The 18,760-nt window shown below is 41.6% G+C and overlaps 2 protein-coding genes across 2 annotated transcripts; both read left to right on the top strand.

The window, feature by feature from the left end:
* The first annotated feature begins 94 nt into the window (after positions 1-94).
* ccdc59 (coiled-coil domain containing 59) lies at positions 95-2,569 on the top strand. Its single transcript, XM_030784676.1, has 4 exons — positions 95-248; positions 413-761; positions 1,300-1,405; positions 2,225-2,569. Exons 1-4 carry the CDS (start codon positions 95-97, stop codon positions 2,387-2,389), a joined length of 774 nt encoding a protein of 257 aa, XP_030640536.1. The 3' UTR covers positions 2,390-2,569.
* Positions 2,570-4,380: 1,811 nt separating this feature from the next.
* cracr2ab (calcium release activated channel regulator 2Ab) lies at positions 4,381-16,667 on the top strand. Its single transcript, XM_030794111.1, has 16 exons — positions 4,381-4,584; positions 6,333-6,444; positions 6,632-6,815; positions 7,347-7,493; positions 8,848-8,938; positions 9,966-10,061; positions 10,382-10,569; positions 10,671-10,742; positions 11,237-11,282; positions 11,394-11,491; positions 11,899-12,409; positions 13,043-13,181; positions 15,338-15,419; positions 15,876-16,092; positions 16,222-16,298; positions 16,580-16,667. Exons 1-16 carry the CDS (start codon positions 4,381-4,383, stop codon positions 16,665-16,667), a joined length of 2,352 nt encoding a protein of 783 aa, XP_030649971.1.
* The last annotated feature ends 2,093 nt before the right edge of the window (positions 16,668-18,760 follow it).

The following is an 18,760-nucleotide window of genomic DNA, read 5'->3' as shown; positions in this document are numbered from 1 at the left end:
ACTATGCGACTTTAGTTTGTGCAATGAAGTTGGTCACCACGCTGTGAGTGTGTTCTCTAACAGCGAAGTAAGCGCCTGTTTATTTGTTCTTGCGATGGCACCAGTAAACCCCAATATGAAAAACAGAGGACAGTTCGTGAACAAGAACTTTAAAAAAAACTATGCAAGGGGTCCTGTGTCCGCTGCCACGAAAAAGAAACGAAAATGGGTACCAGAGCAAAAGGTTTTCGACGGCAGCCTAACAGAAGGTATGTTGAGTTTGGCAGTCGTATGCATCATTCGCTCTTATAAAAGCCTCGTGTTAAACATTTATGCTTTAGACATTTGTTGAGCAGAGAGTCACACTGTCCCACAGATCATCGACAATAAGTTGTTGTCAGCATTTCACAGATTTACACATCTGTTTTTTAAGGACAAGGATTTGCCTTCAAAAGGAAAGAAAAGATCCGACATGAATACAGCAAACTCCTTCGAAAGGAGAGAAGGAGAAATCCAGAGGTAAAAATACAGACAACGGAGGAATACCCGGAACATCTGAAGCATCTTTACTTGGCCGAGAAGGAGAAACTGGAGGAAGAGGAGCGCACTAAACAGCTGAAACGAAGGAAAGGGAGGGCACCTGATCCAGGGCAAGAAGAACAGACCAGCACAAATGGTTCTGATTCCAGGGATGCAGTTGCCTCAGCAACCAGTACCTCCTCTGACCAAACCGGTGTCCCAGCCTTGCCGCGTGAGCAAGAGCAGCCTGCTCAGAGGGACAGGTAAATTAGAGAATCTAATAGTTATTATTCACCGAAAATGATCAGCTATCTAGTGGAACATTTGTCATTTCTTATACATGAGATCAAGAGGATTTACCCTTTTCTTTGTTTAAGGATAGCACTAGCGTAACACACCTGTAAATTAATCAAAACCATACCTGTTAATTTGAACAAATTTGTCGGTAATCTAATAAGGCCATGCTCCCCGCGAGTCTTGTGGTTTGTAGGAAAACATAACATGTTTAGTGTAAATAGAGTAGACTTATAAGTGTGGATAATGCACAAAATGCAAGTTAGTGTAAACTATTGAAGTAAGCTTTTCCCATTACATCACTGTAACCTCAATAAACAATACTGAAAATACTCAAATTTTAGGCCCACATTTCCACATTTGGACTTCACTGAGTGACCGGTTCAATAGTTTTTTCCTTTTAAAAGTGATGTTGTTAAGCAGTTAATTAATTGAATAACCTTCTTATATCTTTAAAACTTTTGATGAGTTTTACTGCATGCATGAACATGCTTTTTTTGTTCCCAGTTTTCCTAAAACTCCCATTGGTAAAAAGAAACAGAAGATGTCCTCCTACCAGAGAACACAGCAGGAGTTCGAGAGGAGAAAAGAGGAGCGGGAGCGTAAGAGAGAGGTGAGAAAAAGAAGAGAAGAATTGGAACACTTTGTCTCCAGCTCATCCTTTCATCCTAAAATGACTGCAGTTCAATTTATAACTGCAGGCCCAAAATTAACGAGGATCAAGAAACACCAAGCAACTTCGAAAAAGAGAATTAACAAAGATATTGTTGAAATAATAAATAAATAAGTAACTGAATGGAGCACTTTACTAGGCGGTGTTCATGTGTGAAAGGCAGAAAAGTGGAACAGGTGCCCATGTTGTTTCTTTTTTAATCAAGGTTGATCATGATAAAGTGAAACGTTTATTGAAAATAAATGCACTATCACTTAAAGTCTGCCCTAGATACACCTATTCGAAAGCTATTTCCAGGACTGTAGACAATGGACAAATGACCTTAAATTTTCAATGGCTGCATGAGGTTATGATGTTTTACTTTTGTTTTGCCTCTCTAATGAGTGCTGAAAGCTGATTGGCTGAAGTTGGACATTTTTTATGCACTCAGTTCATCGTGGATGTTCAATACCTTCACCAATGGGACAAAATGCAAAGTTTCAACTTACTCAACCACCCAAAAAATTAATTAATGTTTTCATCAATTCCTCTCGTACTGCCTCACCTTATCAGGATTTATGACCCCCTCAGGATTAGACTTTTCCTTACATCTCCTCATACAGTCAAGTCCATACACCAACGAATGTTGTTTTTAGTGCACTAACCTGTTACTGGCTTAAAGAAAAAAACTGAAAGACTTCATCACCTAGAGAAGGTCTTGTACTGGAATGTTCTTATTAGATCATTCATACTTTATGTCAATATTGCTCTCTTATCCAGGCATTTTTGAAGGACAAAGCCCAGAGAGAGGAGGCCTTGAAGAGGTACAAGGAGAAAAAAATGGCAACTTATCAGCTGCTGAAGAAAAAGACCAAGAAGGGACAGCCAAACCTGAACCTGCAGATGGAGCTGCTGCTTCAGAAGATCCAGGAGCAGAGAAAATGACCTGTCTTGTAGTGCTGACCTGTGGCTCTGTCAGGAATCCTGATCCACTGACACACTCAGTCCTGATTTTCTCATCACTGAGAGACTGTCAGCGCATGACTGATGAACTGAATGCGTGGAAAGATTCATGGAAGTGGATGGGAGAGTGTTTGTTTAATTTAATTGGTGGACTTTGTAGGGTGTTTGTGTGTGTGTGTGGCTTTACAACCACACCTGTAATCATTTCTGAGATTTTTCTTATTTTGACATAAGGGTGACATACAAAAGTGATATTCTTTTGTTTAAGATGGTTGTTACTTTTTTTATTTTAAATAAAATGATTACAGGAACCTTGATTTATTTAATGACAAGTGTGTAAAAACATCTTTTTATTGTTTTTTTTATTGTTATTGTTTGTCTTTTGCTTGAATTGTTACGTTGAAACAACCGGCAGCAGTTATCCTATTCTAAATGCAAGGATGAGAGGGGTCCTAGCGTCGCTATAGAAACGCGAGATGCGGTGATCAGGGGCGCCACCTTTGAAGTTACGCCCACGTCTTTAACTGCTGTGATAGTCCGCGCGAGCTATTGGGTGTAATCGCAGTCAAAGCTCCTCGTCGACTAAAACCCTAGCTCTGCCTCATGACGTCACATGGTGGGTACATGACTTAACAAACCTCCTAGTGAGATGCGAGTCTACTTCTTCATTTTATCGCGCCGTATGTTCCGCTTTGTTCGATTCGACTTATCAGTTTATCTAAGCCTTCTCAAATTTCTTTGCATGACAGCATCCAACAGGTGAGTCCCCAGCTTAGTTTTCTTGTCCACCGAACTTCTCATGACTGCTCCGTGCGAGTTAAAGCATAAGATAAGTTTATAATGTTAAACCAGGTAACAGACAATGTCATCCATCCGTTGTCATCTAATTGGCAAGCTTGAGTGTGTTCACTGTGGACATTGTGAACTGTCCTGCTGCTCAGTTGAAAAAGCGAAGGTTGCCTAACGGAGAAGAATGAAACTTGAGCAGGGCATATGCTAAAAAAGACACTTGACGTCAGTTGAATAATGCCGTTACATATTGTTTACCGCTTCTGAGAATAAGTTACGGTACGCTCTCGTTCTTGCCAGTCATCTATGTGCCGTTTGCGGCTGCAAAAAAAGAAAGAAAAAAGGCAGCAACTTTGACCGCAAAAACCTCTTCCCGTCCCCTATACGTATCAGATCGGGGGAGTTGATGTTGAGTCTGTACGCAGCAGGACCCCTAAACGATGTTAGTCATCGGGTCGCTCACTGAAAGAGAGAGAGAGATGGAAACTATTGTGAAATGAACAAGTACTTTTAAACCGTTTGAAAAGCCTTCCTGTAGTCTGTACTAATCTGTTTTATGAAATGCGCAACCTCTAACGACAAAATTTTAAAAGAGGAATCTTCTCCGAGTGACCTAGAAAGATGACAAAATCATTTGATACGTGTGATGCAACATTTTAAATTACTGTTGTTTAATTATTTCAGCTTTTGTGAGATGTTTCCTCTTGTGTTTACCTGGAGTTATTGTAAGATTGGTGTAGGCTTACAATGCCGTTTTTACGCGCTGTTTAGCGTGTACAGTTTATGTATAAACGCTTGAAAGCTTCTAAATATTCTGTTTGGAGACTTTAGTTCATAAACGGTTTCCCCTCACCTACGTACACATGTACACCAACCGTTAAAGGGAAAAATAGGTTAAAGCGCCCCCCCCCCCCCCCCCCCCCCCCCCCCCCCCTCTCACCCACAGACACTGTGTGACCTGTGTTAGTCCTGCTGAATCAGTCTTAAGCTCTGCAAGAAAGGTCATTCTCACTCTCTTTCTCCTTGACCTAGGGTTACGGTTCATTGTTTCAAATGAGGCCTGAAGCACCTGTGGGGAGGTTGGTAGGCTCTGCTGGTATGTTGCATTGTGGAAAATGCTGGATTTATTCAGTTTGTCTGATGTTCCAGGTTCTGTACCATCCGTGGGGTGGGTAGGCAGAACCATGGCCGAGTTCACACATGTCCGCGCCACCCGGGTCCACTGCACCGGTTCTGACAAGGGGGAGGAGGGCATCGCTCAGGCCAAGCAGAGTCATGAGAGGAGAGGTTCAGACTGGGGCGGTATCGCTATGCTGGATAAGACCGAGGAGTTCTTCCAGATCTGTGACAGCGAGAGAAAAGGTTACATCACACGCACGGACATGAGGGTATGATCCCAAGCAAGTCTCCCCTTGACAACTCCCCCTCTTTCTTTAAACTGTCCACACAAGAAAGCTGCTCAGAACATATTGTCACTTTTAGGATTATTGCAAGACCTATTCTCTTTTTTCTTCTGCCTCCTCTTCTGGGTGGTTTCAAACACAAAAACAGGACAGACCTTCTCATTAATGTGTAGCTTTGTATCCAGCATGGTTTGTCAGGAAAGGACTTGAAATTTTGATTTGTTTAATCAAACATTCAAATTGAATTCCTAGCATTCAAATGCTACTTCAGAAAATAGGGCATCTGTCTTTATAAATTTACATGACAATGATACACAGGTGTAGAGAGGGAAGGCTTTCATTTGTTGTGTGGGGTGTATTTTAATGTTGAGTATGGCCAGGAGAGGATTTGTGTTCACAGAAGGGTAATTGAGTGGACTGCTTGACAGATGTTGGAAGGAGAAGAGGTAGTCTGACACACACACACACACACACACACACATTCATATGTGGGTGATATTTGTGCTGTGTGTGGTTTACCTCAAAGGCTATTCATGGCTATTCTCAGAAGCCTCTGCCTCTCATGTTGGAGGAGCTCTTCTCTTGTGCTCTGATACACGCATGCTCACACACACACACACACACACACACACACACACACACACACACACACAGGGTCTCGTTAATAGGGCTATCTTTTTGATCTCTTTACCTACCCTCCCACACACACACACACACACACACAAGCATCTGTGTGATCTCTGTGGAGATGACCCGTCACAAACATCACACATGCTCTCTGTCTTTATACTGAGTGAAGAAGGATAATTTCTCTTCCAAACTGAAAAAGGAAAAACCAATCAGTAGAAACAAAACTAATCAAGCATCAGTTGAATACTTAAACAAGAAAATAATGGTTAAGACTTTTTATAAGACTCCAGAGACTCTATAAATCCATGGTTTAAGTCACTGCAAAGATTTTTCACCTAAACGCGGTTAGAGCAATTAGATTTTAAATCTTTCAGTTCAGTTCTTTCTTTTAGAGTTGTGTCTATCCTCATTTTTCTGGGATAATAGTAACTCAGAGAGTTCAGTTAATCACAGTTCGCTTACAGTTTCTAACAGATAGCCTCGCTCTATGCTTGGCATATACCATAGTGAATGGGTCTAGTCTCCTTAAGAGAACAGGCCTTGGATAGGATATACTGATATTCACGTGTGGGAAGGGCTTATCAGTTCTCTTTTCCCCCGAACAATGTAGACTCACATTCAGTGCAGATTCATTCATATGTTTGGGCTCATATTTCTTTAGACACATCTTGTCGATCGTAAAGCATATCTCCTTCACATTGCTGTGTCGTATGTGTTTACCACAGTTTATATGTGCTCTCCTATATAATGCATTCATTACTACTTAACCACTTGAGTCCATCTGTATTTACGCTTTCATGTAGTAAAACTTAGTAAAACAAAGCACACCACACACATTGCACAATTTGCAAATCCAGATCATTTCTCTCGGTGTAATTTGTGAGGTGCATGGTACAGTGATTTTACTTATACTTTGTGCTGTATGTAATGAACCAAAGCAAACTTAATTCTCCTGCTTGTTTTGATATTTATGGTGCAGGGGTATATAAGGTACAAATACTCTCTGCTAGGGAAATGTGAGGAGGTTAATGTCTTTTTATGCAGCGTGTTTGTCTGACCACATTTGTTTCAATGTGTGTGTTGTCTTCTGTCTTTTAACTCAGAGGTTACACACAGAGCTGCCCCTCAGTGAAGAAGAGCTGGAGAATGTCTTTGACTCGCTGGATTCAGACAACAACGGTTTCCTAACACGAGGGGAGTTCTCTTCAGGATTCAGTAAGTCTGCCAAAGAAATCGTCAACTGGCTCTTACAACAAGACCAGCAGCCTTACTCTGCACTCTGTCCAGAGTATGATGAAATCTGAGTGGTTTTATGAAAGAGTCTTAATGATTATTGATCAGAAATGAAGTCCTGCTCAAACAGAACCATGTTTCACAGTTCTCCATTCCATCCTTTCCTCAGGTGACTTCTTGCATGGACGAAGAGTTTCGAAAACAGACGAGTCGGTGGCCGCCCTCTCGCCGAAGGTTCTTGAGGCTTTGTACGAGAGCCAGTGGGATGAGGAGTTAACGGGAAACGAGGATGAGGAGGAGAGACATTTCTCCATGCTGATGGAGAGCCTGGGAGCCAGCAATGTCTTTGAGGAGTGAGTATTCATGTCTCAGCAATGTTTTTGATCGCAGTCTTTTGAACACTTATCTTCATCAGTATCCTATCATTTTTAACATCTGTGTATTTTGCCAGTAAAGATATTTGGGGTAAAATCCAGGCTTATTTAGTTCATGTCTGAATCCAGCAGTTCTTTGGCGGTGTATCCCAGCCCTGTAGACCCACTTTATTGCACATATTCACTCTGGCTCTGTCATGGCTAAGTCTCAAGTCAAAGGCCTGGTGATTATTGTTCTCTGACTCTAGTGCGTTAGCGTTAGAGTAGAACAAAGAGTTTCCACTGGACTCGACCCGGGGAATTCTGCTGCAAGAGTGACTTTGAATGACCAATCCTGAATACTTTAAGATACAGCTTGACACCCTCTTCATCCTTAAATTATATCTCACCCTTCCCCCTTTTCCCTCTCTCTTTCCTTCTCACTGTCTCTGTTTCTCTCTCCGTCTCTCTCTTTCTCTGTCTGTTTTTCCTCTCTCTCTCTCTCTCTCTCTCTCTGTTTTCTCTCTACAGCCCAGGTGAGGTACGGTGTCTATGGGCACAGCTCAGGAAAGATGAGCCTCACCTTCTGTCCAATTTTGAGGAGTTCCTGGCCAGGGTTACATACCAGATCAAAGAGGCCCAACAGGAGAGGAGAGAGATGGAGAGTGCCCTCCAGAGGTGGGGTGGGTGGTAGTGGGGGTAGGGGGATGTCAAACTGAGCACTGAGCCATGAAACTATGTAAAATTTCTGATTTTGATTTGCTCTGATATGTGTTATACCGTTAGAACCTGAAAAATAAACATTGCTAAGAAATATAAATTGGTAAATGACAGTAGTTTCTCACTGGCAAGGGACCTGTCCCAGTAAGCGGAGGTCGGTGGGTTTGAATCCTAAGCATGATGGTTCACTGCTGATGTGCCACTGAGAAAACCACTTAACCGTGAGCTCACTGCAGAGGTCAGTGACCTTTGACATAGAAAGTCATTATCGAGAGCTGCTATGAATTAAACTTAAAGTAAAAAAAAAATAGTATTTTATTTTTTAAAAAAGGTTTTGCTGAGGTGTAATATTGTAGAGATGTTCATGTTAACAGGCTGCCTTCCTCTTTTTCAGCACTGCTACAATATAGCAGGCTGTGAGACTGTTATAAAATCGCTCAAAGAAAGCGTATAACCGCAGTTAACGTGTAGTCTCAGATAAACCTCAGCGTCACTCAATGGCCCGTATAGCCAACAGACGTTCGTAATGCAGTCCCTAACTGTTCATCGTAAGAGTTTCATAAAATGTCCTGTTGCTCCAGAAAAAAACCCTAGAAAACCAGCCTGGGTTTAGTATAGGTGCTGTGCTGTGACAGCTTAACTCAGTTGGGGGATTAGTGTAATTCTCTATAGAATGTTTTCTGGGCCATTTCAAATAACTGCTAAGCCCCAAGGACAGTGTAAAACTACAAATACATTTTTACTCTATGTTCTTACTTATGTCTCCAGGATCAAGGGAATTGACTTCTATACTGATTTTTGTATTTTGTATTTGTTATCGAGTTTTCTGTTGGGTGTTTACACAGGGAATGTGTGCTATGGTGGCATTTGTGTCTTAACTGTTATCGCATGTTAGCTCCATCGTGTGTGACTTTAGTACCAGTTGTACTATTTCACCTCAGCACCTGTGGTTTTTTAGTTCAGCAGAAATCTTGTGACCCATTAATTGTTTGGCTAATTGGGTGTTTAGGTCTTAGTGCTGGTTCAGGAATGTAAATACTGTGAGAAGTGAGGTGTTGGCATCAGAAGCTTGTTTGTTCTATACTTTTCCTGATGTGGTTTGTGTGAGAGTGTGTGTGTGTGTGTATGTGCGCGTGTGCGTGTATGTGTGTGCGTGTGTGTGCGCGTGCGTGTGCGTGTATGTGTGTGTGTGTGTGGGTAAGAGAGAGAGAGAAAGAGAGCTTGAGATGAAGTTTCTGTCTATTAATGATGTCTGTCATCACTTAATATTTTTTCATGTCTGATAAAAGAAAATTGAATGTTTTGTGTGTAGGAAAGTGGCCAGACATGACAGTGAAATCCGACGTTTGTACGAGGAGATGGAACTTCAAATCAAAAACGAGAAAGACCAGTTAATTCTCAAGGTAAATCTATAACTTCATTCAAACTGTATAGCTTTGCCAAAAATCAATACCTTCAAAACATTCTCTGTATGCAGTTGTTTTCTGTTGTTTTCTGTTGAGTGTCTAAATCATATGTTGCTGTTAGCTAAGTTTACTTCCTTCCCCTATTTCACCCTGCTAATTGTTTGACTTCCTCTTTTTGCCTAAATTTCTTTAAAATGAATATTTATGGTTTTCTACTATTAAAGCTGTTCACTACAATTCACAGTAATTTTCCATGCTGTCCCTATGTAGAGAAAGTTTTCTCTAGGTGTTGCACACACGCACACATGCGCACACACACACACACACACCTTTTGCGGACTGTCTTTATACTCTCCTGGTCCAGTCACTAAGGTCAGGCCTGTAATACTGTTGTAATAAATTAATTCAAAATTAGGTCATCACATCTATAAACAGCTTCTTCAAAACACGCTGTCATGGTCCTGTGTTTGTTTGGTTAAAGTCATGATTATACTCATCCTCACTCCAGTTTGTTTTCCTTTATTTTGTTTTTGCTTTTTTTAAAAAAACGTTTTTAAGCTGATAAATGTGAATTAATTGAGTAGGAGAAGGTGTGCTGGAGCCAGATTAGCAAGCTGTTCTCAGATCAGTTGGGACCAGGGAAATACAAACACTCTAAAAATGCTCTGGCTCTATTCTGGCTCTTGGCGACTTTCAGTTGTGACTCACAGCATTGTGGGTCCTGGTTTGGCACTTTCTTTTTCTCATGTCTTTCTTTACACTTGTCTCCCTCTTTGTTTTCTTTCTCTGTCCTCAAACATCAAAAATGTTCTGGTATCTCCATCCATTTTCACAAAACCATGTCGCACAACACTTTTTACTTTTACCCCAGCAAGAGTGTGATTGGCTGATGACAGTGTAAAACAGATATTGTTGCAGGCAGTTACAGTGTAAGGGAACAGAGAAAAAGTTAAGATTAGTGTAAGGGCTGAGATCTGAAACGGACAGAGAGTTGATGGTTGTTCCCGCCCCCTCCCGTCTCCAGGACTCAGAGCGGCTGCAGTTACACAGCCAGGATCTGCAGCAGCAGCTGAGGAGCAAAGAGCAGGACCTGGAGCAGCTGTTTCAGAAGCAGAGGAAAGTGAGTGGAGTGTGTCCATCACACTAACACATCAAGGCATCTGTCAGAAAAATGTAACAGAAACACAAAATCAAGTCTCAGTACCCTTTCACCAGAAAATGGTAGAAATTCAAACCAGCCTTATATTTGGTCAAATGTGAATAAAATGTGAACTGTGTGTTTTGGACTAGTGACATCTCTAAGTATTTGCTCTGCTCTAATACAACTGGATAAGTTGGTATGTGTGTGATGGTTTGACTGGAATTGCTTTTTGTTGGCTGAGGTTGGTCCTTGATGGTTTAAGACCACTGATACCAGTTATCATCCTTCTCATCACACAGCTGGAGCGTCAGTGTCGTGAATTACACACAGAGCACCAGGAGAGCCGAGTGGAGAATGTCAAACTAAAACTGACCAATGAGGAGCTTTCCCGTGAGCTGGAGCACACCTGTCGGGAGCTGTCATTGGCCCAGGAGCAGTTGGCTGTTCTGCAGGAGCAAGCTTCACGACTACAGCAAGAGAGAGAGATGTGAGTCTGACACACACAGTCATGCGCACGCGTGCATACAGTGCCAGGTTAACCTGCATGCTGACTTGCTACTGATCTGCATGTTTGCTTTTGTCTTTCAGGGAAATGTACAGAATCACAGAGGGGTTACAGAGAGAGAAACAAAGCCTCATGAGACAATTAGACCTTCTCAGGCAAGATCACCATCTCTCTCCTTTACATTTAAATCTGTATCTATATCTACATGTACTCTCTCTGTCTGTCGGTCTGTCTGTCTCCCTCTCTCTCTCTCTCCCTCTCTCCCTCTCTCTCTCTCTCTCTCTCTCTCTCTCACACACACACACACACACATACACAAAAACAGGTAACATACAGAAGATGTCTGTAAATGCATTATGATGTAATCCATGCCAGAAATGAGAACTGTCACTGTAATCTCCTCGTGTCTGGCCTGGACCTGAGTGTTATGCAGTATTTGAAGGCTTGAGAGAAAAACTACATACCTCAAAATTGAACTACACAATTGACTTAAAAAAACAGTGGACAGTTTGTGCAAATGCTTGGATGTTACAAGTCACACATATACAAGGACAAATGCACACACACACAGACATGTAAAGTAATGTTATTGGAAAAAGAAAAGACAAACAGTTTCTCACACATTTCCTGCTATTTTCCCTCCTAACAGAGAAATGAATAAACATCTAAGAGACGAGAAGGACATCAGTTCACTGGTGAGTTTAACAGTCCACCTGAGCTTAGTTTTCACTAAATGTTGTCCTGCCTGCATGACATTTTTGTCCAGTATGTTTGACAGTGTGATCTTTGATGCTGTCGTCCCACAGAAAGCCAAGAACTCAATGAAGAATTCCACCCGTAAGCCGAGACTGAGCTCATCCTCATCATCGCTGAAGCGTTTTGACAGGAAAGTCTCTACCTGCAGGTATGAGACAGTGCCCTGGAATCCCATAGGGAGTTTTCCCGTCCAAAATCCCATGTAATATTCTCTGGTCTGCTGAACCGCACTCTGGGTAAAAGAATTGCTGCGAGTCCTCATCAGAAGTCAAAACTGAGCTGAATGACATTCCTTTTGTTTTGTTTTTTTTAAGAACGTAAAATATAGGTCATAAGAGTATGTTTTATAGTGTGTTCACAGTCATGCGGTGGCATATATTAGAAAACAATGCTAAATGTCCTGACACCTTAAAATAATATCTGCTGCTATTCCTAACCCTAAGTAAGCACAGACACCAATTACAACTTTTCTATCACTGAGGAAACATTTACACTCACACACACACACACTCTCATACACACACACACACACACCTCTGCTCTGTTTGTCTGCAGTGAAGGTGATGTGGAGGAAGTGACTCAGGGCTCAGGCAGGAAGAGCACCGTTCTGCCCAATGGTTACGCCCCCTACGCCACCTCAGGGGGTGATGGGAAAGCGGAGGTGGAGGACCATGCAAAGAGAAAAGGCCAGGGGGACAGAGGGAAAAAACCACACGACGCTTTAACACAGGCTGTTGAGGACGTTGACCCTGAGGACGCTCCACCTGTGGGCTGGCCACTGCGGAGAGTGATATCCATCGAGGAAGACCACCTTCCTCATCTTCTACAAGGAGAACCTCAGCCTCTTCTTCATCAGCTCAGTGAGGAAGAGGAGGTGGACATAGGAGGCACTGACTTGGAAATGAGTTCATTGTTTCCCTCAAACGTCTCGTTGGCCTCCACCACTGGCGAGTCATCTCCGCCCCCATCCAGAGGGAAGACGCCCCCTTCTCGAACTTCAAAGGTTAAAAGCAACACGCCCACCACGGCGAGAGGCCAGCCTGTTGGCAAGGAGACAAGGCGGATGGTGAGCGATCTAAAGTCCAGTCGACTGTTTATGAGAGCGTGAGGTTTGCATGGGTTGGCTGAAACACGCAGTGAACCGGCGTCAGTAGATTAGGGCAGAAAATAGGAGAGTGCTTAAGTCTTTCACATCTATGGCACTTGCCCTACCAAATTGCCCTACATACAAACTCTCTTTTTTTTGCAACAATGCAATCTAATAGAAAAAGAGAACTTTTTCAATTAAAAACAATTTTAGCAGTAACAATCTTCATCCATTTGTATATTTAACTCAAAGAAATAAATAATAAATGTCTGCAAAATACATTTATAGTTTATGAAGCTGTCATCAGGCCCAACCATGTTGTGTATTTGTCAACGATGCAGGTCATTCATATATTAAAACAAAGTACATTTAACCAAATTCTGTCATGCTCACAAAAATGTTTGATTTTTTCTCTTTACAGTAATGTACAAAATCATGTGCAATCATATCATATCATATCATATCATATGCCACAAGAGATTTTTATTCTGCATGTATATGCTCATGTAGTTAATATAAAAAGCAGACCCTTAAGGGATGGAAACTTCCCATCCTATGATGAGTGTTCCTGGGTTTATAGTCATGGAAGTCGCTGTGGTGCTGCTGTTTTAGGGTCCAGTAGAAGGAGCCGTGACCTCTCCAGACCGTCTCTTTAAGGTCGTCCTGGTTGGAAACTCCAGTGTGGGGAAAACGGCTCTGCTCCGACGCTTCTGTGACGGCCGTTTCCACTCCTCCACCTCTGCCACTGTGGGTGGGTGCTTCTATTTTCTTTACTGTAACACAGAGCTGGACAACAATCAGATCAACTGTGAATCTTCTCAGTTTGAGTTTTCATGGCCGAAATTCTAACTGTGTGCATCATACACAAGCGATGGATGTGCGGAATTCACAGCTAAACCACCAACTTTCTCAGTTTTCCTTTCACAGCGTTCTTTAAAATGACCCGCATCCGAAAAGAATGTCATTTTAATGTTCTAATGACAGATTTCCATGCATATGTTTTAAATATTGCTCATGTGATGTTACAAACACCGCAGGTCTGTGGTCTGACTTAGATAGTTTGCAAATTTCATCTGCCAATTTTGATTCATAAGTACCAGGAGCAGGAAGAAATATTGAAATTTTGAATTGATTTTTCACCCTTTTGTTAGGTTAATCCTTAATTTATTACTTTTAAAGAATCAGAACTGAAACAAACTGCAATGCAAAATGTGTCTCATGCACACACGCATGCACACACGCATGCACACACGCATGCACACTCACGCACACATTTCTGGCATAAATTCTGTGCAGGCAGGATTATGTCTGGAGAGGTTAAACATCAGGCCCAGACTGGTGTGGTCTATGAGGAACTGTTCAGTATCATTAAACAACAGCATTGTTCTGCAGTGTGGCTTTTTTATCAGATTTTAATCATGCCTGTATCGCTGAAGACAAGACAACAGGCTTAGCGGGTAAAAACATTTTTATCTCGTGTAGTGCAGCAACCACAGACTAAACACACAAGAGAGAGAAAAGAGAGGTAACCGACTTCAGCTCTATTCCTGACAAAAACACTGCATATTTTCTCCCACTTCCTTCAACAACACAGATGTGGTGTGAGACTCAGCATGAAGATATGATTTTGCCACGCTGTTTTGTTAAAGAAAAAAAAAAACATGGGTAGTGCTTCTGTATATGTGTGTGTGTGTGTGTGGGCGTGTATTTGTGTGTATTTATTTGTATGTCTGAGTGTGCTTATGCGTGCTTGTATGTGGATTCATGTTGATGTAGGCGCGTTAGCTTGTGCGCGCGTGTGTGTGTGTGTGTGTGTGTGTGTTTATTTGTATGTCTGTGTGTGTTCATGCAAGCCTGTTTGTGGATTCAGGTTTCTGTAGATACATCAGTGTGTGTGTGTGTGTGTGTGTGTGTTAAATGTGTTTGGATCAGTCAGCGGATAAAAACACTATCACATGAGATGGCTTGTAAAGTCACATTCTCTCTGTTTGAACCCTGGTCCACATTGCACAGAAGATTATGTCCAGTTCACTTTAACTCACTGTGTAGCTTTCATCTGGCTCTGTCTCTAAACCTCTGACTGAACCCCTCAGTCTTAGCATAGATTAAAATTAAACTCTGCCCTCATGTGGCCATTAGATGACACTGCATTTTAGAGCAACGTAACTATGGTCTCTGCCTGTGCTGGTGATACTGTCCATGGTCCCTCTTTTCCCTGCTCCTTATGTACTCAAAGTATTACTCCTGCAGTATGTATTATTTTCAGCATGTTTTCTGCAAGACACCAGAGAATCCTTCAACATCTTTGTAAAGCAATCTCCCTGTATGGAACATTTCTTCATTCCACCATAGTTAATCATGATGGTAAATGATGTGTCTTTGGGGTGGTAATTGTGTTTATCTATCCATTTGTGTATTAAACAGTGTGAGAATATTGGTTTGTGCTTGTGTGCATATGTGTACACATCATGTGTGTGTATCTGTGTGCATATTCTGTGTGTGTGTGTGTGTGTGGGCTTTGACTGCTCTTTAACACTGTGCTGTTTGCTGTGGCAGCATTCATTACAGTATGCAGACTCTGGACTTGTGTGTTTGCCTGTGTGAGTGAGAGTATGTGTGTGTGTGTTTTGGTAGGCATTGACTACAGCGTGCAGACTCTGAATCTGTGTGTGTGTGTGTGTGTGTGTGTGTGTGTGTGTGTGTGTGAGAGTGTGTGTGTGTGTGTGTGTTTTGGTAGGCATTGACTACAGTGTGCGGACTCTGAATCTTTGTGTGTGTGTGTGTGTGTGTGTGTGTTTGTTTTGGTAGGCATTGACTACAGCGTGCAGACTCTGAATCTTTGTGTGTGTGTGTGTGTGTGTGTGTGTGTGTGTGTGTGTGTGCGTGTGTGTGTGTTTGTTTTGGTAGGCATCGACTACAGCGTGCGGACTCTGAATCTTGGGGACAGTCACGTGGCTCTGCAGCTATGGGACACTGCAGGACAGGAAAGGTGACGACACACTCCAGCTCCTTCTTACTCTGCTCCCAATACCACCTTCAGCTCCACCAGTGTGGAGAAATTTCATTAATGAACATCATTTGGACAGTACATTGTGAAACATTAGCAGCCTTGCACTTTAAAATGGTCATTTTATGCGTGAAACTGGAGTGTGTAATGGAGCTTCCATTAGTAGAGATAAGGTTTAGAGAGCATTTCAAATCTATATAATGGACTTGTTAATTAATCTCGCATTACAGTGCTTGCTTTTCTGGTCCTTTTTAATCTATTGTACAGTCTTGTGGTGGCATATCATATTGAGTTTATCAGTTTGTATAATATCAGTTTAGCGAGACATCTTATAAATCTATAGAAAAGGACGAAATCAATGAGAAATGAGACAAATCCATATGTGTGAGGCAAGTTTAATGTATTTGTGGTGAAGTGATCCGAGTTTCGGTTCTGTAGGTATCGCAGTATCACTAAGCAGTACTTCCGTAAGGCTGATGGCGTGGTGATCATTTACGACGTGACCATGCAGGACAGTTTCCGCTCTGTACGACCCTGGCTCACCAATATCCACGAGGCTGTGGAGGATGCCATTCCCATCATGCTCCTGGGCAATAAAGCTGACAAAGAGAACGAGAGGGAGGTGCAGGCCAAGGAGGGGGAGCGTCTGGCAGAGGTAACACACACACACACACTTACACACACACATACACACACATAAACACAGACAGATACAGTGTGGGGACACACTCACACACACTCTTAACTCATTGTATGAAATGTAATAATGACTTTTGTCCTGTAGGAGACACAGCTACTGTTCTATGAGTGCAGTGCTTACACAGGATACAACGTACTGGAGGCGATGACACACCTGGCCAGGTGAGAGAAGAAGTGAAGAGTGGTGGGTGTGTGTGTGTGTGTATGTGTGTGTGTGTGTGTGTGTGTGTGTGCGTATGTGTGTGTGTGAGATGACCCACTTGGCCAGGTGAGAGAAGGGTTAAAGAGTGTGATGAGGGGACTTGTTCAGAGTTGGAATACAGACTTGTGTAGTGCTATGATGTTGCCCCATTAAACTCCTAAAGTAGCAAAGCCCAGACAAGCTAAATCAGTTCCGTTCATGAATTTCTGTCTGTTTTTGTTTTTCATCACTCTCATATCAGAGTGCTGAAAGAACAGGAGGACAGAGAGAGAGAAAAAACTGTGGTTTTGGAAGATGCACAGCTGAGGAAGAAACCCTGCTGCAAATGAACAGAGGAGCAAAAGTCTGAGTAACAAATACAGTCTGAGTAACGGCAGAGCAACAAACACAATCAGAGTAACAAACACAGTCAGAGTAACAGACACAGAGTAACAAACACAGTCAGAGTAACAGACACAGTTAGAGTAACAAACACAGTTAGAGTAACAAACACAGAGTAACAGACACAGTCTGAGTAACAAATACAATCAGAGTAACAAACACAATCAGAGTAACAAAACAGTCTGAGTATCAGCAGAGCAACAAACAAGTCTGAGTAACAAATACAGTCTGAGTAACGGCAGAGCAACAAACACAATCAGAGTAACAAACACAGTCAGAGTAACAGATACAGTCTGAGTAATGGCAGAGTAACAAACACAATCAGAGTAACAAACACAGTCAGAGTAACAGATACAGTCTGAGTAATGGCAGAGTAACAAACACAATCAGAGTAACAAACACAGTCAGAGTAACAGACACAGTCAGAGTAACAAACACAGTCAGAGTAACAGATACAGTCTGAGTAATGGCAGAGTAACAAACACAATCAGAGTAACAAACACAGTCAGAGTAACAGACACAGTCAGAGTAACAAACACAGTCTGAGTAACAGACACAGTCTGAGTAACAGCAGAGTAACAGTGTAGCAACGCAGATGTGTCAAATGTGTAGGTCTCACAGACGACCGATACTCTAATTTTATTTGTTTCATAAGATCCTCTTATGATTTGATAAGATGTGAGCAGCAACTGTAGAGTAATTATGTGATAACTGTGTCAATATCTGTGTAGTTTTGCTTAGTTTTAAACTTCCTAAGGACTTGACATACACATTTAACCTGTATGAATCAAATGTAATTAAGATGTAATTGTAAACTGTAATGAAACTGGGCTGTCTGTTTAATAGGTGGTACAGGTGGTAGAAGTAACACAACTGGCAGTTACTGCCAAGAGTCCTCACAATGTCTCCTGACTTCACACATTAGAAGGTACGAGTGTGGAAAGCAGGGCATTTTCATGGCCTCTTGTCTCTGTTCTGGAAAAGTCACAGATGCTCTTAACTCTGTCTCTCACTGTGGTCTCCTGTCCTGGAGAATTCCCAGATTCCACTGACTCTTCTCTCTCACTGTGGTCTCTAGACAACAGAATTCCTAGATTCCAGTGTTGGTGTGGCCTCCTAGGTTCTCTTGTTTTATATGGTAAAAAGCGGGAATTGTGTTTAGCAAGAATCCTTAACGTGAAGAGCCTTGATTTTCTGGAATAATCTCTAGCATCCTCTACACATCCTGTCCTGAGTTCTGCTTTCCTCAAACTAAAGTACAACCGCATTGGGCGGCAAAGTGCTTTAAGTTCTTTTCAGACCAGTGAAATCCAGTGTCTGTTGTATATTTCTGACAGACTTCGCTGTGTCCATTTCAACAGGAATTCAATCTACAGTTTGGTGTCACACCTTGGTGATTTCGAAGTGAATCTGAATACACTATTTTTGTGTGTTGTAGAGTAAGTACTTGTATATTTTGATGTTTTATCAATTATTTTGTAAAGTTAAGGTGATTTGCTTTGTTTTTGTTTGTTTGTTCTTTTTTTTTATAATTAATCAAAACTGGGGACAAAATGTAAAACAGTAACAAGCAGTGGTCATCTAATGGTTTTCAAAGTTTTATTTACATATTCTCTCCAGTCTTTCTGGTCAGTCTTTTGGACAAGTCAAATGCTTCAACGGCTGTGAGATTACTGTGCTGTGATGATGGATCAAGAAGAAAATGTACAATTCCCTTAATAATAATAATAATAATAATAATAATAATAATAATAATAATAATAAACTCTCAAACAAAACCGAGGACTTGTTTCCTAAAAGAAAAAAAATCACATATCGTACATCATGAAATTTAAATGGATTTAAATTAGAATTACAACCACAGTCCAGGCATGCTGATGTTCACTGATATTTAAATCATTAGAAACAAAACCTGTTCATTACTGTAACAAAACAGAGCAAAATACACACTTAGTACTTTAAGTATAAACAGATCAATGTAAATGACGCATTCCTCTGAGTATTTGTCTTCTGTAAATATTGCCCTATGGCAGGTGAAATC

This window comes from Chanos chanos, chromosome 1 (genome assembly GCF_902362185.1).
Source record: "Chanos chanos chromosome 1, fChaCha1.1, whole genome shotgun sequence".
Taxonomy (NCBI): Eukaryota; Metazoa; Chordata; class Actinopteri; order Gonorynchiformes; family Chanidae; genus Chanos; species Chanos chanos.
This window is presented reverse-complemented; position numbering and strand designations above follow the sequence as displayed.